Raw genomic sequence first — 23,159 nt, forward strand, 5'->3', positions numbered from 1 at the left:
TCGATTTTAAATCGTAATCGCGATTATGTAATTAGAACGATGTTAAAATGTTGATGTTAAAAAATGCAAAGACCCAGTTTAGTTTAATTAGAAAATGTCTTGATTTTTTTTTTCAGAGATAAAACTTTATATTGTATTATATTTTTTAAAACTTTTTTTCAACTTATTTTACAGAGTTTTGCACTTTATTCATTCATTTTTGGTTTAATAAGAGCAAAGTTTGCACTTAAAGACCAATGGGGCAAATGTTCAATAAAAAAAAAACAGCATATTTGAAATCATTTCTTTGCCTTTTGTCAATTCACAAAATAATCGTAATCGAAAATTGGATTTTGAGAGAAGAAAAAAAAAAAAAAAAAAAAAAAAATCGAGATTTTATTTTTGGGCAAAATCGAACAGCCCTACCAACAACACAGGATTCTTCTACTAAAGAATTTAAAATCTTGAAGATCCTGAGTTTTAATCCACCTTTTCTTTTTAATAAGTGGCTCAAACAATATCTCTCCCTCATAATAGTGTCCCATCACTTAAGCTTCTCTAGATTTTTTATTTTAACACTTGAGTTTAGGAAACATTGTCATGGAAGTGATTGTAAGAGTTTCTCAACACCCACACAACTAACGTCCAGCAGGGGTGCGAGACGTGCAAAGACTCATTACTTTACCCCTTAAATATGAGGCTGTCTGGAGTTTCCACCTGAACAAACATACCCAAATTAAAAAGTTCAGCTGCACGACCGCAAATTAAAACTGAACCACTTTCATAGATAAGAAGAACTTCTCAGTCTAAAACCATTTCAGTCATCAGTGAGAGGCAAACTCTCCATTAAACTCATTTGGAGATTATAAAACATTTAGAGGAATTTTAGGCTAAGTTACTCCCTATATTCCCACTGAGCTTCCACCTCCATACTTACTAAGTCCTACTGGAGTTTAATGTCAGCTTTGCTTACTTTGTGCATGCCCGTCACTTTGGGGATGTAGAAGACGGAGTAGGTGCGGTTCTTGTCATTGTTGGCCGTCACTTTAGCCTACAGGAGAAGCAAAGAAATGTTTAAAAAAAAAAAAAAAAAAAGAAAAGGGGCCTAACGTTAGAAGTGGGAATTTCACAAAGACGGAGGCTCCTGAAAGTGGACGGACCTCTTCTCTGTGTCCTGCTGGGTCCTCAACGTAAACCAGAACCTCCCCCATCCCCGCGCTGATGGTTTCCACGGTGAAAACGGCCTTTTTCATCACCACATTACCAACAGGCTCAATGCCTTCAGGGCGGAGAGGAAAAGATTAAGTATTATGCGACTTCCAACATGTAAATCTTGCTATTTTAAGTCAGATCAATGTGTAAGTCCAGCTGCAGACGTGCGTGTACCTGGTCCGTAAGCGCGGGCCTTCTTGGGGTTGAGTTTGGGTCGGAGAGGGGCGCCAGGCTTCAGTTTGGCCTTGGGGAACTGGGACAGGTACGTCATGACTGAGTGTTCATCCACGTTGGGATCGACGATCTCTTCAGGTGTTATCACCTAAAAAAGGAAAAAACCAACGTGTTAAACTCATGCATGCTATTGAAAAGCAAGGGATGCTTCAGCTGTGCAGACTGGAGAGGGGTTTGTTTGGTTACCATGGCGACACTACCCACTAACCCCCATAAGATCGAAACATGTGATGCAAATATAGAAACCGCATGATAGTACCTGGGCTACATTTACGTGCGAACCGCCAGACAGACGCACGCGTTCACCGAGTTTACAGCCCACAAACACAACAGGGGAAGAAACAGAGGGCCGATTCTTAGTCGGAACAGAGAAGAGGGCGGAAACGGTGGTGACCACAGATCCAACTGCCAGCACGCTATGCCGTGCCAGCTCAGCACTGTCAGACACTCAGAGCAGCAGTCGAGCACAACAGGGGCACAGTAAAATTAAACGCTCTGAAATCTTCCATCAAAAAAAAAAAAAAAGAAGCATCCCTGCTGGGCGACGCTAACTGGCAGAAGACTCTCCCTCCCAGTGTCGGCATGGTTATTTTACTAATGATTGAAGGATCTAGTACATCAAAAAATATAGCTAAATCTCTGCTGGTTCAGCATTTTCACATTTGAGAAGGGTGATCCCCCATAATGTCACGCTAAAGTCAGTGCTATTAAATAAATAAACAAGCCAGTCTTCATATCGTTACCTCAGCTGCACCCACTGTAAGAGGGAAGTGGGTAGCACAACACCAAGACACTGATTTTACAAAACCTGCACATCCTGCAGAAGAATGAGGTCGAGGTTGGTGCGTCTCAACTCCAGTTAACAGTGAGAGCAGTTCAGATGTTTCCTGCACCAACTACCATAAGCTGTTGTGAAAAGAGGAGTAAAGAAGTGGCTGCATAGGGAGCTGAGGTCCTGTAGCCAAGGATGCTCTGAGCCCTCTGTCTGTTCTCAAAGACTAAAAATGGGTCAAAAGATTTATAGAAAAAAAGACCGGTAGTAATATGAACTACTTTTTTCCTACTCTAACATCCTAGATGAGCATCAGTGCTTTGACTTTTTTTCTTATTGGTCTTCTGTGGTCATTTCACCTGAGGGATGCCCAGCCAGTCGTCAGCTTGCTGCATGGCCTCGCGGGCGTTGTCCACGGGTTTGGAGTGATCCCACTGGTCCCAGTCAGGGCACAAACCTGCACGGAGAAGTGGTTTCAGAGAAACAAATGATGAATTCAGATAGCAAAATAATGAGCAATGAGAGACAGTGACACAGGGTGCTGCATGTGTCAGGCAAGTGTCATGATAAAGGTTTACACCATTATAAAACAGTATATTAAGAGAGCAGCATTGTCAGCAAAACAAAACAAAAAACAAATAAATCATTTGTCGGGTCCTCAATTCTGTCTCTATCCTCCTGGTGCTCCTCAGGCACGCCAAACATCCCGAGTATGCAAGGAGACGCCTCCTTGTGCCTTCGTTTACATCCCTCCTCCTAATAGAATCTCTTAATTTAAAAAAAAGGAGGGTCCCTCCTCTCTGTTCAGCTCGTCATGACCCTCGGGCTGATGGGCATCATGCCCTCGTGTCTGAACCCCCCGTGATCCCACACATGCGTGCATGTTTCTCATGTTTCTAGAAGACAAGCTAACCAAGTCTATTGATCACTTCACCATGAAGGGTCTCATTACCGCTGGTATCCTGTTGGACCCGATGCAAGTGTCGCGGGGAGGTTTTAAACATCGCTGCGGGCCGCCCACCCCTCCAAAATAAATAAACCACACGTCCCACAGAGACACTGGCTCCAGTGGTTCGTTAGCTTCAACCACAGCGATCAAGTCAAAGTTCAGAGGAGGATAAAGCGGACTTTTGCAGCGCAGACTCCAAGTTAGACGAGTCTGTACAAACGGCTTGTAGCCGAACCCAGTGGCCTCAGTCTTACTAAACACAACGACTCTATCCAGCACTTTGGAATATCCCCCTGCCGAGCACGACTGATGCCAACGAAGAGGCTAAAAATAAAGCCAGACATAAGGAGCCCTGCAGCCTCTGCTACCTTTGACTGGTTGACTTTGTTATCATTTGTGGTCGATTGTAATTCCTAGAAAGAATCAACCAGAATCTGCATCGAAAAGTGAGAACAATCTGAATCATCCAAGACATTTGAAGCCAATGCTTCTCTCCTGACAATCGCTAGTCAGGATGTACTTGCAGCTTGATACGCCGTTTGCAGCATTCGACTAAATATCGCATCTCTTGTTGAACGTGCATGAGCCACACACCGAATGAAGAAAGATATGTGCAGCCAACATGATGCAGGGACAAACAGCAAGGCTATTTCAAGACTTGGGCGTCAGTGATGGTTTATCTTGCTCCGACTTCTGCTGGCGTGTTTGTTTGTCGATGTGTTGGATAAGGAACATTTAGTAAGCCGGTCACACTTGCACTGTGCCAACTTTACATCAACAGAACAGTATATTTGTAAATCCCAGCAGTATGGCATCTCTGCATCTGCTCGTCTTATCAGATTAAACAGCAGCACTTTTGTTTGAGGACTCACAGGCTGCGTTACGTTGGTGGTCGTCTCTTGCCGTTACTGATTTTGAGAATACTCCTGTTGCAAGTTTCCCTCTGAATGTCAAGTGGATGATTGTCATCGTGTTAATGGTCGTTTCCATAGATCTTACAAATATAGACCTGCACACTCGTACATGACGGCGGATTTGGAGGAAACCCTCCAATCCCAGATCTACCGTCCAAACTTACTGCCTGATCGCCTGAACACAACACCTACTGTCCATGTTAGCCACTTCAGTCGCTGTTAACTTGAATATAGAAGACCCAAGTGAAGTGTCGCATCAGGATAAATTCATCTACTGCAAATGTTTACTGAAAAAACGCTAGAAGACAAAGTGGAGCTTTATGTGAACCACCAGGAACGAGATCAGGAGATGGTACCTGCGCTTCATTTTGCTAAAGCCTGAAATTTTGAAACATCGTCACAATTTTATGTTTGAAATTAAAAATCTAAACTTTGCCAGGCCATTTAAAGATAATATTCTGTATAAATCGGAACGCCCAAGTGTAAGACTTTCCCTTGTGTCCATCTTTTGCAGCTCCAGACACAAATGTTCCCCGGAGTGAATGTTAGTTGGCTCCGGAGGCCATAACGAGTTTGTGGTTCTTAACACTACGCTGACGTTAATCCACATCCGGTCAAAACACTGAGACCTATAACATGCAAGAACAGTCTCATGTCCTCTCAAAACAAAACAAAATGCAAGAATAATAACAAAAAGCCAAAGCAATACATTTTTCAGAAAGACCTTCACATCCCGCTCACCTGGAGCACAGCTGTCCACCAGGGCCCCCAGGGCCCGGCCCGTCTGCCAGTCCCTGTTGAAGTTGGTGATAGGAAGCTCAGGCAGTTTGTTCTGGATCCATCCCAGCAGTCTCTGCTTGGGTGTCTTTTGTCTGCCGTCATCCGCCTCTTCATCCTCATCCCACATGGGCATGGAGATGGAATAGTGCAGGATCAGGGTCCAGATCAGACCCAGGATCAGCTTCAAGTTACCATCCACGATGGCTTTAGAGTCTAAAGGAGCAAAAAGATGGGCAGGGTTCAAATGATTGCGATTTAAAAATCACACAAATTAAAATAATCCATATCATTAACAGTCTTAACTCTTTAAATGCCATTTTTCACATTACTGAAACACTTATGATAAGTGTATTTTTCACGTCAGAATAACCATGAAGCAAATAAAAGGATATATATGCTACAAGAAACGGCTAATAACAAAGGGAAGTACTAAAATATGGAATACATTTCTTACAGTCAGCACTGTGTGAGACTTTAAATAGCGGCTTCCCCCTCAGAAATGTCTCAGCTTCAGTTTTAACCGAGGAGTGGTGGGACGCATACCAAGAAATTGTCAACCATGTCCCGTTCTTCAGGAGATGGCGACATTTTGTTTACTTTGCAGTTCCTCCAAGCTTTTTAGCACAGATTCAAATCTACCTTTCGACTACTTTAAGCATAGAACGTGATTAAAAAAAAAAAAAAAAAAAAGTTTTATATGACGCAAATCAGTTTTGCTGATAAGAGTAAAAGATCCCACTGGTTCTTGCTGCATGACGCTGCTGATAAACTAAATTCTAACTCAAATGAAGGGGGCATGTCATTTATGATTTTGGTCCATGAGAATTTAACCAGTAATAACATTTAAAGAAATGCCCATTTCCCTTGTTAAGATTAGGATAATGAAGATTCACACTGCATATACAAGAATATACATTTTAGCTTCTTTTGTAATTAGTCATATCAAGCCTTTTTAATATCTTAAAACGTTGCAAAGTATTATGAACAGAGTTTTAAAAATAATTCAAAACTAAACAGAAACACGACTCTTTAAAAATCATCATCTGCAGACAAACTATTGGATCTTACAAATATTCTGTCTGAGGTGCAAAGTGAGTCATGAAGACGGAAAGAGAAACGGTTAGTCTTGTGAGTGTTAAGGGGACTTTTGGGAATAGTCACACACTAATGTGTGGCTGTGCAGGGGAAGCTGAAAACATCAGCGTAGATTTAAGGACATTAATCTATGACAGAACAATATCTGCTTGTTGGTCGACCTGTTCAAGGTCTGCTTTCGAGTCAACCGCACACGCTGCTCCCAGCAGGAGAAAGTGATGCAACCAGAAGCTAGTCTGGGCATGACACACACACACACACAAAATCCCATATAAACACCACAGCAAGCACTTATGTTGCGTAAGAAGCAGTTGATTCAGGGGCTGATTGCTGATATCCAACCTCAAGGAAGGGTGAGGCTGCTCGTCAGTGGATCTCCTCAGCGATCAGAACACACCGGGGTTCAAGTTTTAATGTTTTGCCAGTATGTGAATCTGTGCTGCACAGCAGCAGAAGGTTTCTCCACAGCCTCAATAGAGCGCCTGCAAACTTACAGTTCTGGATAGGATAATACATACTCATCTTTAAAAAAGGTGGGTTTTATCCCCCACCGATTCCAGACTTGAAACGCTGATAAAAACTAAAGATATACACACATATGGGGTACGTTACCATTGCACATCAATTTACTTTGTGGGGTAGACGGCAATAAAGCTGAGATCTTGGAAGCAGCAGTTCAGAGTCAACAAAGCCTCAAATTGGCTTGTTTTCTTTATTGTTTCATTTGGGTGCTGAGGCCGCGAGGCTGAGCCGGGCGGGGGGCTGGCACATAAATATGGAATATTTAAGGACTGATTTGGGGGGGGGTTACAGGATTTATTTGCCTTTATGTACCAACTACTCTTATCGTGTCTCAATAAGTTACGACCCAGTTGGTTGCTCGTGCAAGTTTGGGGAAAAAAGAAAAAGAAAAAAAAAGGATGTACTCAGAAGCTGCCAACACTGTGATACATGACATGTCAAATACTCCCCGTGGAAAAATACACACTGTATAAAAATATAGCAGGGTCAGGTGACGGGCCGCTTGGCTGACCCATACCCATGAGAACTGAGGGTGCCATCGTCATAGCAACCAAGTGGCAACCGTGTCCTCAGTCGAGAGATGTGCAACACGAGAAAATGTCAAAACAAAAAAGGCTTGCCTAAGGACAAAGATAAAGCTAGAACTATTAAACTGTCATCTTGACAGTACTGAAGTGTACGTGCCAATGACCGGTCGATACTTGCAGCAGGAATGCTGATCAGCTACGGCAGGGGTGTGTTTCAAAGCTGCTGTCAAGCACCGCACCACAACACAAACAGAACTCCAAACCTTACCAAACCAACGCAGAGGTCGGAATAACTGGAGTTACTCTTTGGCGATTTCACATTAAACCACCATTTGACTTCAAAAAGTCCAAAAGGGTGAGAAAGTGCCAGTCAGCGTCTCAGGAGACCTTATCTCCGCCTGCTGAATGCAGTTCAGTTGGCAGCTTACAGGAAAGAAAACATCCCTCTTCCTCAGCGGCATTGTTGGGATCCATTCGCTCACTCTTCCTGATTATTTGTGTAGATGGTGCATATTCTCCTCTTAAAAACCACTAAACATGCAAAGAATCTGCCAGCATTCCCAGCAGACCACAGCGGCCCTGACTGAGCCCATATACGGACACAGACTGCCACAGGCTCCCCCTCTGCTGACTCACAAACCCCCCCACCCCCCACCCCCCCTGCAACACATTTATGCGAGTCTTGCATGGAGGCTACCGTGTGCAGAAATTGCGTGCATGTAGCTGATCTTCCATTTGTCCCCAAAATTCCCATGACTCATCTGTTTGGCTTGCGGTGGCTGCAGGACACCTCTTCCTACCCCCACCAAACCCATGACACGGCAATGACATCACCACAACCCCTGACCCGCAGCCTGACTTGATCCCAGACATTCAGACGAGGAGGGGGGCGTGCAGAGGAGCGCAGAGATGGGCTCCGGCAGTCGGAAAGGCTCTGCACAACATTCAGGTTATCCTGCAACATCTGGGGCACATTATCCCCGAGATCTTGTAGGACAAAGAACAAGCAGCACAGCCAGTTAGATGGCTCGGAGGTCTCCAACTTCCCCGTCCTTCGTTGTAGTTCTTCATGTAGAAGACGTTAAAATGGACCACGAAGAGAAATATCTACTCATAAAAGCAATTAGTTTTCAGTTCACGTTGCAGTATAATCTGTACTTCCAAATGCTATTTCATGATGATGGGGTCCATTCACATCAATTTTCATTTAGACTTCCCGCTGGTGCCACAAGATGAAGACATTACATCTTTACCAAAGCCAGCTGCTAACCTGGAAAATAAGCTGCCAGTGTTCACAGAGAGCTTGCAAGGGGAAATAAAGGAGGATCCTCATGTCTAAACTAGCCTCCCAAGTGCATCAGCTACCGTCAGCTGATCCAGTAGAAACCTAAGGAAACAAATGTTGTCCCTCGTCAACAAATAAATCCCTGTGTGGGATTTCAGTCGTCGATTCCAGTAAAAGCGCCACAAACTGCAGACGAATGAATATTCCCCCGTTTTCAAACCACAGCGGCAGATCCAGTGGACGCTGGCCTTTCTATGCAACTGTATAACATTCTTCTCTAGACAGTTATGAATTGTATATTCTATTTCTGCCAATAAAGGTGTCTTGTGCAAAAAGACCTTTATTTAAAAAAACAATTCTATAAATTACAACTTTGGGTTTAACTGTGTTGATTGCGTTAGTCATTAGCCAAATGGAAAGCTATAAACTTTTCATAAAGCCTCCTCCTTTCCCATGTATTACCATCTCCCCACCATTCGTCTCCCAGCATTCCTTTCAGGCCTGTTGTATATAATATGCAGCACTGAGTGAGTGGGACTAATATCCTGCACATATTTCACAGTTATCTCGGGAAAAATTCCCAAAGATGGTCAAAGGTCGTCATGTCTAGCAGCAAAATGCACAGCCTTCATTTGGTCAGCCTGAAGGCAAATGGGAAATGTCACACCCTCCGTGCTGGCCTTATATCTACACACATTTTAGGATAAAAGCCTGTGCAGAATGTGATTTAATAGTATGCCATGTAAAACAAAAAAGAGCAACTACATAGCACTTCACTGCATCCTTGTATCCTCAGACATTGTCAAACTGCAGCCCTTCCTGCTTCCTACCTCCCTCAAACTTCATGCAACAAGCCACACTGAAGCTACTATACTTCCTGTTCTTCCTTTCTACTGCTTCCAGTCATCCTCCCTCCCTCCCTCCCTCCGCTCTTCTCGTCTCTCTCCGCTTGAAAAAGTTCCCCCTGGTTTTTTAGCCTTAAAAGGGCAAAAGCAAACTGGATCTTGGCAGTCCTCCCATTCCCTGGGCTCTGGTTACAGCCTGGAAGGGAGGAGGCTGAACAGAAGAGGGGAAGGGCAGGGAGGCTGCGGGGTAGAAAGCCAAGAAAGGAAAAAAAAAAAAAGGGAGGGAATGCAGCATGGGACATTTTTAAAGCCCATTCTGAAAACGGTACCGGCTAAAGAGAGACGGATAGTTATGGATATGTTCATCTGAGTGAGAAGACAGAAAAAAGGAAATGAATAGGTAATGAAAGAAAACAGGAGACGGAGGGGAGGGCCAGGCAAAACCCAGGCAGGGGAGGTAGGAGGAGGACACAGGCGCAGTTTAACATGATGAATGAGGTTTAATCCACAGCACAAGGTTTTAATCAACTCTGGTTGCTGAAAGCTTCAGAGAATCAGCATCAATACTTCTTGGTCTGGTAAAAGAATGATTCAGGTCTGAAGAGAGGGGAAAAAAAAACAAAAAAAAACCCTTTCAGACTTATTTCCGGCAGGCTCTGTCCATTTTTAGGATAAAAACTTGTAACATAATAACAATGAGAAAAGAACACAGTGAAAACTCTAAGACCGTGTTGCTCTTGAACATTTGCGAGGACGTGGTATTAATGTGGTTTATGTGCCATTGACTTAACAGATTGAGAGAATACACTCCTTTATGTCCGCTTGTTCAGTCTGAACATGAGACATGGGGTGTTGTGGCATCTTTCCAAATATGATGTAATGCAATAACTGGAATTCCACTGTACTGAATGGGAACGCACACTCTGCTAATCTGCAGTGTCCAATTGACCAGCCCTCTTTAGCTTTGGCAGACGGGAACTTGTGACAATTTACTTGGGGGGGAAAAAAAAAGGAAAAGAGAGCTATTTTAGCCCAACTGACTGGCTAAACTCTCTGCAGGAACGTTGCCTGCAGGACGAGAGGCTCCCTGCCCAAAACCAATCAACGTCCCGCACTGGAACCACTGGTTAAATAAAGAACCAAGCCTGGCTTGAATGCTGAACCTGGAGTTGTATTAATTAGCAGAATAGTGGTACTACTGGGATAGCATCTTCTCTAATATTACGCATATCCCAAGTATCTTGTGGTGTTCCACCAGTTTAGACTCACCTTGGAGTCTGATAAGAAGAAATATCTTTGTAAAGCTCGAGAACAACGCCTGGCTTATTTTCAGCACTGTAGCCGGGCTGACTAAGAGTCATGACACTGTTGACCCAGCTAGGAATTCAACTCTGTCACGGATTCACGAGAAATTAAATGTAGCACCAATTCAGAGCAACTGCGGACCGCTGACTTGCAGGGGAAAGAAAACGAAGCGCATACCCTCAGTTAGTGTAAAGTAATAGTATTATCTATAGACAGTTTTTCCTCCCAGGTTCAGCTTCAAAAAAACCTCCATCTAAAATTGTGGGATAATTTTGAACTAAAGTGGAAAAGATATCAAATATATCAAAGCAACTTAAAGGGCAAGACAAGATGGGAGAGTTTCAGTCTCTCCCACTCTCTAACTCATACAGCTGCAGTTCAAAGCAGCTCAAGATAGCTTTAAAATGTGAAATCTGATAATTGCACAATAACAAAGCACTGATATTACTAGGCAACTTGGTAACAAGAGGGACAACCCAGCTGTTGCAACATACCACCATCTCAACCTGAATACCTCCCCTGCCAGGTAAAACATGGGAGAGCCGCCAGGTCACCCCACCACCCTGTTTGTTGCCTATCTCGCCTGAGGAGGTTGGCATGACGACTTCCATCATTGCGTTTCTGCAAACTCGCAGGCTCAGTCAAGTACAGGTAAAGAAGTATTCCTGAAGGATTTCAGTTCAAATCAGGGTTGGGCTGCTGACGGGCTGAAACAAAGCTGCTGCTGATGAGAAGACAAAGTACGCGCCTCAGCACAAATAACGTGTTTAATTAACAAAACAAGCCCTGTTGTGCTGAGCAGCTAATGCCTGTTCAAGCTTTGTGACACACACTACAATGTGAAGTGAAATTATCTGGCTTCCACCAACAAAAGGTGTGAGGGAAACAGTGGGACATTCACCCATGCCGTCTCTGCACAGCCATGGAAACTTAAAGTCTTCTCATGACAACATATTTGAAGAGCAGGTACATGTCCTTGAATAACATCAATCTGTACATACAGACTCATGCACGACACGTCCTGTGTGAGCGCTGCAGTCATGGTCCCTCCCACTACCTGCTAGGTGGCAGCCTTGCTGCTCTGCAGCGGGATTCCTCAAGCACGTGAGCTCTGGGGATTTACAGTCATGTGTCTGCTGCTTCTGCCAGATCAAGGCTGGTTTTGTTAAAAATGCAGAACTGAGATTAGCTATTGGTTGTAATTTCATTACACGGGAAGGCTGGACGGGACTCTGGGTGGACTGTGGGAATGGGAACAAAGCTCCACTGAGGCCGGGCCCTGCTGCCCAGACCTGAGGCCCTCAGACTGCACAACCTGATGAGAAGCCCAGCACAGAGGATCCACTTACGAGTGACACCTCCCATCTCAGAGATGCTGAGGACACATGTGAGGCCACTAAAAGCACCTGTTTGAATAAGACGTAGAATAAAGAGGCTATTTATTCACTGAAGCTTGGTTTGCTTAAACAACAATTAATATTTAATGACTTAAACAAATCAATGGACCATTAACTTGTTGACAAGCTGATGGTAATCCAGTCATTTGAATCAGGTGTGTTGGAGCAAGGAAACATCTAAAACGCAGAAGATAGTGGCCCTGGAGGACCTGGATTGGGGAACAATGGCCTGCATTACGCCAGTCTGTTTTAACAAGACCCCTGAGGTTTCCTAAATCTCTACAAAGTAGATTTTAATGCCACCGTTTAACCATGTGCAGCTGAATGCCTGGCCTTAAGCAGTATTTACAACTTAACAGAGAGACAGCAGCTTTGGGGACGGGGATCAAACTTAATTCTCAAATCCTGTTTTGTGGCTCGAACCCTCAATTCTTCTGACCCCCTCTGATATAACAGTCTTTTTGCAGGTATTTTTCATTACGTGTCCCCTCCACCCTTTAGTTGGTGTGTCCACTGGCACAAAAAGTTTTCAAAAACTCCGTCCGTGGACACAAATCATTGTTTTTCATAGCTAGTTCACACTTTGTTGTCAGACTGGGTTGGACTTGACAGGCTGAGCAAACATGATTGCAAAGTCAGGATGCAGATTTGTCTGTCTCATGGTGGCGTCACACCCCCCATTACACCTTCTGGATGCATGGACGCCTGGGTGGATGGATCGATGGATTGATGTTCACTGTAAACCTACATACATATGTCAGGTTTTAAATCCCTTTGTTGCCACATGTTGCACACTATTTTCTGACCAGGGCTTTACAGATTAACTGTTATTTGCAGCTCTTGTCCAGCTCCACGCTCTGATCTTTCAGTCTCTGTTGCTTTTTGGGTGGAGCAAGTTACTTGCTGCTTGAGTAACTCCTCATAACAGTTGCACTTGGCTTTGTTGCGTACAGATTCTTGCAAATTTTAGCAACTGCTAGAATATAAGCAAAGTGAGAAGTGAAACGGGTGTGGACCCCCCCTTCAACGGAGATAAAGGCAGCAGGTCAGAAATGTCTAGAATAGAAATGAAAAATCAACAGCAACCTGGTGGAAAAGAACAGAAGGCGCTTCGAAGCAGAGACTGAGGGAAAAAACTGCCTGCAGTACTCTCAGCAGAGATGGCAGTTTGGTAATTTGTGGGTTTTTTGGTAATTTCTGGGTGTGTCCATTTTCTGCACTGAAAGGAGGAAGTCAAAGAGGAGAGCGGGATGCCTTCTCATCTTCAGATTAAATGACTCAAAAAGAGCCAGCTCAGGATGAGGATGAGTCAGCTGAGGTAACAGACAGCTGAGTAGGGAGGATCACTGGAGCCTGGTGGTGCGCCGTGAATGCCATCGGCTCACTGTTTGGCGAAACTGACATCAAGATTAGAACAATGAAATGCATGTAAACTTGGCCTCCCTACAACCCAGTTTAAGCAGATGCTATCTAGCACCGTCAAGCACAACCCTGATAAGCACAATCCCCACAGCAGCTCCACCTCTCCTGCTTTAGATTGTGTTAGTTCCATGTTGGACGTGAGGCTCAAACACCACTGCATCATTTGCTGGGTGCAGCAGGAAGCTTTAACAAGAGTGTGGAAACCCCACAGTGAGCAAGACATTCCCTGAGGATGAGAAGGACTCACCCATGTCTGAGTCACGCCGACTCACAAACCTCTTCCTCCGAACGTCTGTCTCAGAGAGCAGACTGCGGTTGGCTCTTCTTTTCTCCAGGTGTGTGCTTACGCACAAGTCTGTAAGCCCGGCCGTTCATGGACAATGAAATACTAAATACCATTCTCAACCACGTTGAGGGAATCTTTTTATCTCACGGAGCAATGCATAAACACAACACTAATGCAGAGGCTTTTGTATTGCAGCGGCAAAATCAACAATCCAAAGTCTAAAAAATTGAATAAAAGAGTCTAATTTGAGGAGACGGGCAGCTGCATGCAAGTAAGGCACATTAAACACAGTTTTACGTGTGCCAAGTTCTTCCTCTGTTGCTGCAGTTGCGGCCCACAGCATGACATGAGCACAGACAATAGCCCTGTGTGTCTGCCTGTGCAGGATCAGCTCTCCTGTCCCTCCAGGCCCGAGCTGCACGCAGGCCCACAAGGCCTGGTCCGGAGTGGCCCGGACAGCCGGGGGACAGAGAAGCCCAGAGCCCTTCTCTGCATGGTCAGAGCCACCCCTCCCTCCTCCCAAAACAACCAACCTCCAAGACGGACAGACAAAGACACTGCACCCCTGGACACCACAGAAAATTCCTGTTAGTCCCTAAAACCACATTCAGACATTAGTTACTATCACTAGTTAACCTCCATGGGAACGAGAAAAAGGCGTGTTTCTTTCAGAAGCATGCACTCCTTATCAGTTTGCCATCATTTAGCCAATTAAGTGAGAAAGCTAGACTTCATTTTACCAGCTCAGAAACATTTGCAGAGACAGCAGCAGAGGAAAGAGCAGACCTGAATGAAAGTGGAGACAAGACAGCCCTCTCACACTACCCCATCCCTCTTTTTTGCACCCACCTATAGACACCAGCTTGATGTTCTCCTTGTCCAGAAACTCCAGGGCCACCGACACGTTCTCCAGCTGCATCTGGCGGAAGGTGGGCCTCTGGTTGTACTTTCTGAACATTTTTTTCTGGGACAGGACCTCCAGGAGCCCGATGAGCCGCAGCCCGTCGCCGAGGTCCGTCTGCAAGTTGCCGATCCTCTTGTTGACGCATTTCAGGTGCTCGTTGCACCAGCGCGTGAAGGTGTTCTGCTGGATCTTCTTCCACGGCGCATCCTCGGCCAGGTCCTTCTCCGTGGCAGGCATTTCTGCGTCCTTGTCCGCTGAGTGTGCGTTGGGAGCGGGCGCGGCGCTCTGATGGGGCCGGGGGTGGGAGCCGCTCATTTTTATGCTCTCCGCTGCCTTTTGGTTCGCTGAGGGCTGCTTTTCTGGGTGGAGTCAGTCTCCCTCTCTCTCGCTCTGGAGCTCTGTTTGAGAGAAAAGACCAAACGAGAAGGGAGTAAACACTTCATAGCCTGCAGATAGAGGTTTCGCAAAGAAAGTAGGCGTATATAGGAGAGGGAAAGTGTGTGATTTCGGACAAACCGCGATGGCTCGGAGGAGGGGGGGACGCCGCCGCTCCGGCTTCAAACATTTTCAAGTTCAGTTCTCTGAATACGAGTGAAATAAGTGGCTCACGGTGAGCGTTGTAACCCGAACCATGTGACGAGATGGAAGTCATTAATTAACGAGCTTTTTTCTATTAACTGTCAAAACGTATATGCAACCCCAAATAGTTTGTGTAGCTGCAGAAGAGGAGATAATTCTCATGTCAAACCCAGAGCAGACGTGCCACACCTTGTTGTATTACTTACACACATTTTGGTTCCTGAGTAGGGTTGCCACCTTTCAGAAATAGAAATAAGGGACGTCCTGATTTCAGCAGCGCAGGAGCAAAAAAAAAGCCCCAAAACCTCTAAACTGAATAGAAATGTGTTTATTTTATATGAAAAAACAAAATGCTTTGATTTAAAGTTTAAAGTGCTTTAATAGCTTTGAACTTGCATGACTGTACAGACAGACAACCATAAAGCAACTGAAATATCTTCCTATGCTACGTATGTCCACATCAGCCAAGATGTAATATAGCCTACAGGTGAAGAATATGGTGTAAAAGTTAATTTATTTCAATAATTCAACTAGAATATGGTGTAAAAGTTAATTTATTTCAATAATTCAACTAGAATATGGTGTAAAGGTTAATTTATTTCAATAATTCAACTAGAATATGGTGTAAAAGTTAATTTATTTCAATAATTCAACTAGAATATGGTGTAAAAGTTAATTTATTTCAATAATTCAACTAGAATATGGTGTAAAGGTTAATTTATTTCAATAATTCAACTAGAATATGGTGTAAAGGTTAATTTATTTCAATAATTCAACTAGCATATGGTGTAAAAGTTAATGAAAATACGGTACAAATCGTGTCCCGTATTAGTTCAATACGGGACGCAACATTTTTTTCTCAAATAAAGGACAATTCCGTATTTTACGGGACGGGTGGCAACCCTATTCCTGAGATGCATGCACCAGTCTGCCTGCAGGTCACGTCAATGATCAATCTTTAAGACGTCACAGAAATAGTGCAAAAAAAAAAAAGGCTTTACGGCCACAACCTACTTTTACTTGCTTGAAATTCAAGCCATTATGTAAATTGTAGTTTAAAATTATGTAGACTAACTTTTTTTCCTTCCCTGTTGCAGCCTGGCTCTTATGCCCCCCCTTTGGTGTTTAGATTACATATTTACCCCTTACCTGCTGATTATATTAATGGAGAAATGTTATGCCTAGCACTGACAACCTGGCACAGTCCCTGAAAGAAACATCTGTATTATAAATATACCATACAAAAGCTCCAATATCAACCACATCTTTCCAGATTTGTTCATAGCGGTTGGTTTGAAGAGGTGGACCTTGTGTCTCCGTGAGAATAGACCTCCTCTCCTGTGGCTCCTACTCCTTGTACTGTGGTGTTACAACCGTGTGCAATATAATTCTGAGAGCTGGCAAATACTGTATGATGAAGTTGGGTGGAAATAAAGTCTGGAAAGCTGGATAGAGCCTGTTTTTTTTCCTTTTATAGTGAATTGATGGCATATGTGTGCTTAAGTGTGAAACCCTATGCCGAGAGCTCCCCCATAGCCTGAGAAGATGCTAAACTTCTGGCCGACGGTGGCTGCAGTGTGCAGCAGACGTGATTGGTCCTTGGTAGCATTGTTCTTCTCCATATTTGCTACTTGTTCACCAACATTTTCAATCCGGTTAAAAGGATAGATTGCAGAGTCAACAACAATTACTGTTGCTCCATATTGATCAGCTTCAGCTCACACGTGATCTGCTTTATTTGCCCTCGGAGCTGCACATACGACATAAACAAACAGAAGCTCAGCGGTGCAGACTGCAGCGCTACAGAAACAATCTGCATGGCCACCTCGCATTTGGTTGTCTGATTACAGAGCAACAGAAACCCGTAGCTCCTGCAGGTGAGCTACATGCATGGCTGCTAGAAGAATCATAAGACACACTAAACTCTGATCTGGCTCTGTGATGTCACAGATCCCTGCAAGTCTGAACGCTGTAGTCAGTGAATGTCAACGTTTTCTAGTCTAGTTTCTAGACACCCAAAGATATTCTGTCAGGCACAGAAGTGGTGATTTGTCTCCCTTCTGATCAGGTAACAGCGATGACAGACTTTTCCTCCAAGACCCACATGATGAATGCACGGGCGTAATGAGTTGTATGGTGTCAAATAGCAAATGGTTGTCATTACTTGAGGGCTCAATCCTCATCCCAAATTTAGAGCTCAGGTTGAAGGATGAATGAAAGGAAGAATGCAGCAGATGTGCAGCAAAGGGGGGTCTTTGCCCGGAGTCCATGTAGTAGATCTTCAGACGCTGAAGGGTCCCAGGCCTGCACATGTCCAGAGCGAGTATTTGCAACTCCTTCATATGCGGGTTTGTGTCTGTTGGATTGTGTTCAGTTTTATTAAGCTTTTCTGCCCAAGCGTAGCTGTGTGTTTATTTGTCCATGCTTCCAGAGTTAACGGCCTACATGTCAGCTTTCATCCGAGCGCATGAGTGATGTCATTGTGCTGCAGCCCTGTCGTTAAAGAGGTTACCTCAGATCAGCCAGACGCTGAGCGTCTAGACACCGGAGTCACCCACCTCCTTTGTTTGTTCTCACTGCTCTGAGCAAGCAGCCAAACACGCTTTCACACTGGATAGGCATGTGCTTAATTCTCTGTGGTTGCCTAATGATAAACGTGAATTCTTTTAATAAAAGGGTAGTGAAAGGTCACTCTGGGATGTCCTCTCCAAGGGCGGTTTGAAGTTGTTTTAGGTTTATCAAGCAGTACGTCGGGAAACAGAATGACCAAGAATGATGGATGGATGGATGGAGGAGATCAGTTCATTTCAGTGAGACTTTGTTTTAATTCATTCTTTTGATTTGTCTATATAACTGCTCTTTATTTAAGGGGTATGTTGAGTAGTTAAAGGATGACCCAAACACACATATAAACAAGATAAGACTCTTGTAAATGAATAAATAGTGTTTATTCAATTCATTGTTTCTCAGTTCGGGTCCTCATGGGCTCAGGGCTCTTCAAGTCCACGCCCCCGTGGGACAGTGTCCTGCATGACATGTCTTCTTGCATCAACACACTTAAGTAAACTTAATGGATCATCTTCAGCTTGTCATCAAGGTCTGCAAGAGTCTGTTAATGACAGTCATTTGTATCAGGTATGTTGAAGCAGGGAAACACCTAAAACGTGCAGAGCAGCGGCTCTCATCCACTGGTCTCGAAGAGCCCTGTTTTATCCACCTGATTCAAATGAATTGATCACCAGGGTCGGCACCAGCTGACCCTGGTGGTACTGACTCTCACTTTTGAATGAGATGATGAGTTAAACCAGAAAAACATTTAAAACGTGCAGGACGGCGGCCCACGGGGACCGGACCTGAGAAACACTGATTTAAACTGATTTAATCAGAAGCACTGGATGGCATAATGCAGGTCTGGCAATCAGTAACGGTAATACAGCCCATGTGTGTAAGTCAGACAGGATGCAATGCTCACAAGAATGCACAGAGAATAAACTTCTTAAAATAAACAGTAAACAAAAGAAATTGATGCAACATGCAGATTCACAGAAACAGTTACGCTGAAACTCAGATCCCCGCCAGTGTCCAGGATGCAGACGTCCTCTCTACCTGTAGGATTAGGTTTAGTGCGTCATTTATGATAAATCTTATAATTAGGTCTGGCTCAGGTAATCTGAACCCCCCTTTAGTTACGCTGCCACCAGCCCGGGCTGTTGGAGATCCTCCCAGGATGCACTGGTCTTTCTGTACTCAGCTCTCTTTCCTCTTCTTCTTATTTGTGTTCTTGTTATTATTGCAGGTCACATCGTTCTGTTTTTGTGTCTCGCAGGCAGATATTCCTAGACTAATCTCTCTGTGTTTGGGTCTCTGTCTTTCCTGTCATCTCCGACCCCCAACCAGTCAAGGCAGATGGCCGATCGCCCGAGTCTGGTTCTGCTGGACGTTTCTTATCCCTATTTGTTTTTCTTTCTTTTTTTTCTTTTGTATTGTTGCCTTGTGCTTGCTCAGGATGAGGGATAGCAAAGAAACTATTGGGTGTAATCTGTGAGGTTCCTTTGATAGTTTGCTTTAAAATATAAATCAATAATTTAATTTAATGATTTGGCATTATATGAATTTTGAATTTGCACTTGAGCTCAGGATTAAAATGAATCAAAAATGGAGAAACAAATACCATAAACTGTGGCAGGACATTAACCCAATGCCATTAATTAATATAAATATAAATACATATATATATATATATATATATATATATATATATATATATATATATATATATATATATATATATATATATATATATATATATAGTGGTATGAACATATTTACATTAATAGAATGTACCGAGTTGATTGTGAAAAGTGGGTCATAACTACACAAAGCAAAAGTGTGATGATGGTCCAGAGAGTTTAGACAAAGCTTTTAAGCACTTGAACTCGTGTGGGTAGTTATACCGTATCACTGGAAATGTAGAGACCTACTTAAGATTTGACCATTAAAAAAAACAACCAGCTCAGTCATATGTCCAAGAAACTTTCTAATACTCATTTGCAATATTGCCCCTTTAATATGACTCCTAGCATAGCTTTCAGTTCCTTCTCGTTTTTCCTCAGTAAGATGGACGGGGATTGGTAACGGGAACATTTTTGACTAAATAAGGAGATGGGTGCCAGGAGCCACAGTATGCCTGCAGCCATCAAGAATGCTTAGCCTTTGTGTGTCTGTGTCTGCATGTGTTTGTTTGTACGTGTCTGGTCAAGGGAGAATCTGAGGAATGCTCTGCACCCCCATAACAGCCCTCGAGACCTTAATAACACCCCAATAAAGAGCTCTATTATTGTGAAACGAATGTGGCACCAGCCTGCTTTGCATTCACTGGGCCATTTAAAACAATAGAACAATAGCATTACATCGTTTTAGGAAATCAGGTCTGGTCTCTGTCATGTGTAATTTGCTCCACTGCACAACCTTCAATATGAACTTGTCACAGCAGTTCACAGTCGCCATTAAAATGTTCATCTTATGACAGCAGTGATCGAGTATTGAGAACTGACAAATTAAGAACAGTATATTTAAGAGGAAATGGTTGGTGAATTGATGTAAAGAATGCGCAAAGCAGAGATGTTTTGATTGTCTGGATCACCTGTGGATTCAACTTGCGTTGAACTTCAAGAGCACACAATAAAGTGCTGCCTGGAAGCAACTGAGAGCCGAGGAAGCTGTTGAAGTATTCGCTGCGGCTGCGTATAACAGCCTATTGTTTCAGTGGAATTTGCAAAATAAACAAGAGGGAAAAAAAACAGGGGGCGGAGACGGAACATGCTGACCAAGACAAGTTCAAATGTCTCAGGATGGCAAGACCGAACTGCTCTTTTAGGTTGGTCAGCTGGCTCCCCCTAGCGCCGGAGCTTGGTACTACACTTCCATTCTTTTGTCTTTTTTTCCTGACAGCCCCCCCTTTACACTTTTGCTATTAATAAACCTCTTTTTATTTTGAAAGAGTAACAGAATGTCTAAGAAAATTTACACTTTTAATAAGCGATATATTGAGTGCAGGATTTGAATTTTGAAAGGACTAGTGAATACCAACCCTTGCTTATAAAATGTCAAACCACAAATAAGGACATAGACCGGTGAAGGAAGATGTATTGAATCAAATTGTGAAAATCATTCCTTCTCATGGGCGTCAGTTTGATTTCAGAAGTGCTGGGGACATTTACCATAAACCTGAGTAAGGTTTGAAAAGTGCTGGGTACGAGCTAGGCCCATTACTTCCGAATTGAGGTTTCATGATAAATAATAGGCATTGCATTAGATGATGCGTATTGACGCGATATTGTCTCCATATTAAAAGCCATCTGCGCGGTCTTATTTAGGTCGTCGGAAACATCATATACATATTGCAAGCCTTTTATTATTTTAATATTGCTGATCATGGCTTACAGTTTAAGAAAACTCAAATATCCTATCTCAAAATATTAGAATATTCTGGGAATCTTAATCTTAAACTGTAAGCCATAATCAGCAATATTAAAATAATAAAAGGCTTGCAATATTTCAGTTGATTTGTAATGAATCCAGAATGTATGACATTTTTAAACTCCAGAAAAATAAAGGACTTCATCACAATATTCTAATTTTCTGAGACAGTCCTGTAAACTTGTTTATGTCGTTGTGCTGAACCACTTGGGAATATCCATGGTTACTTTGTGTTAACGGAGCAGCAGAGAGAGAGCAGCGTCTTGCTGCTGCAGGAAACTGCGCGCTGGAAGCAGATGAGTGACGGACACTGGCTGATTTATGGTTCCGCGTTGCACCAACGCAAAACGTACGGCGTAGGATACGCAGGGATGCGAACGTACGGGACAAATCGCGTTTTACTTAATTTTTTTTTAAGTGGTGGGGACAAATCTGCTCGTCAGACAAAGTGGTGGGGACGCGTCCCCACCGTCCCCGGCGTAAATGACGCGCCTGTTCCTTCTATTTATGTAAACAATGGGAATAAAAAAAAGTACTTGGTTTGTATAATTGAAGTGATTATAATATTATAATATATTATATATATATATAATATGAGCTTTTTATTTATTTATTAATATTATTTTGCTCGATAACAAAACCCTTTATTACACACGTGGAAGACAGTCTGTACTGATGTGTATGTTGCAGTAATAAAAGATCAAACATAACTATAACTGTGAAAAATAAAAATGAATTACCCTACTAGATAATTAAATAAATAAGGCAAGCCTCTCTACCTCACACGTCACATTTGGAAACTCCTTTGGGTCAGTAATGGACAGGATATAGTTTCTGAGCTCAGTGGCTGTAGATCAGCTGTGTATTTCACATGTAGATATTAAAATGTCCCGAGTCCTGCTCGGTTTGATGCGCAGATTACCAGAACAGGTTTCACACCGTGAGGATTAACTTTTAACATTATAGCGCCCTCTAGTGGAGGCCTTTGAGCGCTTCCTCTCCCAACTGTTTCACTGAAATCAGAAGGGGTGGGGGATCTCATGACAGCTCTACGGGAGGAGTTATTTCAGCTAATAAATCCTGTTCAAATGGCAGATGAGTACCTGTACGTTTTAGGTCCCCACGATGGAGCCAAAGCACCACAGGACCGTAAGTTGATATCATGCAGAAATTTGACCATGAATTCAATCGTGTAAGAGAGAGTTAAAGTCTAAAAATAGTATATAAAGTCCCTGAACAAACTCTTAAAGAACCAAGTAGTTCAGTGCTGTGATTATTCAATGTGTTCTTCTCATTTTAGTTACACATCATGGCCTTCAGCCAAACAACACAGAGTCAAACAGCAGCATAAGCTTCTTCTCCTGGATCTACTTAACTACAAGAAGACCAGAGGGCGGGGTGTAAAGTTAAGGGTGCAAGTACTTATTTCAAAGAGGAGATAGTGAGAATGTTGAGCTTTTGATACCATGTGATGACGCTCTTTTATAAAGCTGTCGTTTCTTTGATGAGTGGTAGGTTTAACACCTTCCCCACCCGGTCCTCTAGTCTCACAGTGAAGGCTCACCATGCCAACAGCTCATTTTCACTAACCACATGTCTTAAGCTAAAAGCCAAACTGCAGCAGTTGTAACAGGAAGTCAAACTATACAACAGTGCCAACCACATACAGAAAAGTGAGATGAGAGCAAGTCAGAGACACAGATTACAGCCACGTTATGGGTTTCCCCCTGAGTAGGTGAAAGCAGACCACGTTGTGCCAAACGAGGACAAGTTTCATCTGTTTACACCTCAGACCTCCTACTTAGCGCACACCCTCTTTCTTGTCTTCTTGTGGCTGCCATTGCTTTTTTATTGGCAACGTGTTCACACAAAAAAAGGTCTGAAGTCATTTCAACATCTCCCAAACTTTTAAAGAACATCACAGAGTCATTGTCACATAAATCTGTCGCGTTGTAAGACAGAAAATACAACTTTATAAGCAATGGGTGTGTCTGTAGCCACCACATCGCAGGTGAAAGTCAATGAAGAAGTGCTTTAAATTGTTATATTTAACTATTAACAGACATTAGAGACTATAAACATAATTTGTCTCAGTTTATTATGAAAGTCAGTGTATTTTTTCCCTCAAATCTTTATACTGTCCAGACATCCACGCCCGATCAGTGTAATTTTG

General features: G+C 43.2%; 1 protein-coding gene across 3 annotated transcripts in view; it reads right to left on the minus strand.

The window, feature by feature from the left end:
• The window catches only part of flna (filamin A, alpha (actin binding protein 280)), a 52,573-nt gene that overhangs the window by 26,385 nt on the left and 3,029 nt on the right, over nt 1-23,159 (minus strand). For all 3 annotated transcript variants that reach the window (XM_061735565.1, XM_061735566.1, XM_061735567.1), the window contains exons 2-7: nt 14,374-14,826; nt 4,802-5,053; nt 2,557-2,654; nt 1,366-1,513; nt 1,140-1,258; nt 953-1,030 (exon numbers count right to left, since the gene is read on the minus strand). In XM_061735565.1, the coding sequence (XP_061591549.1) occupies nt 953-1,030; nt 1,140-1,258; nt 1,366-1,513; nt 2,557-2,654; nt 4,802-5,053; nt 14,374-14,743 (1,065 nt within the window). In that variant the 5' untranslated portion in view covers nt 14,744-14,826. The remainder of the gene's footprint in view (nt 1-952; nt 1,031-1,139; nt 1,259-1,365; nt 1,514-2,556; nt 2,655-4,801; nt 5,054-14,373; nt 14,827-23,159) is intronic.

Source organism: Cololabis saira, chromosome 12 (genome assembly GCF_033807715.1).
Source record: "Cololabis saira isolate AMF1-May2022 chromosome 12, fColSai1.1, whole genome shotgun sequence".
NCBI classification, from domain to species: Eukaryota; Metazoa; Chordata; class Actinopteri; order Beloniformes; family Belonidae; genus Cololabis; species Cololabis saira.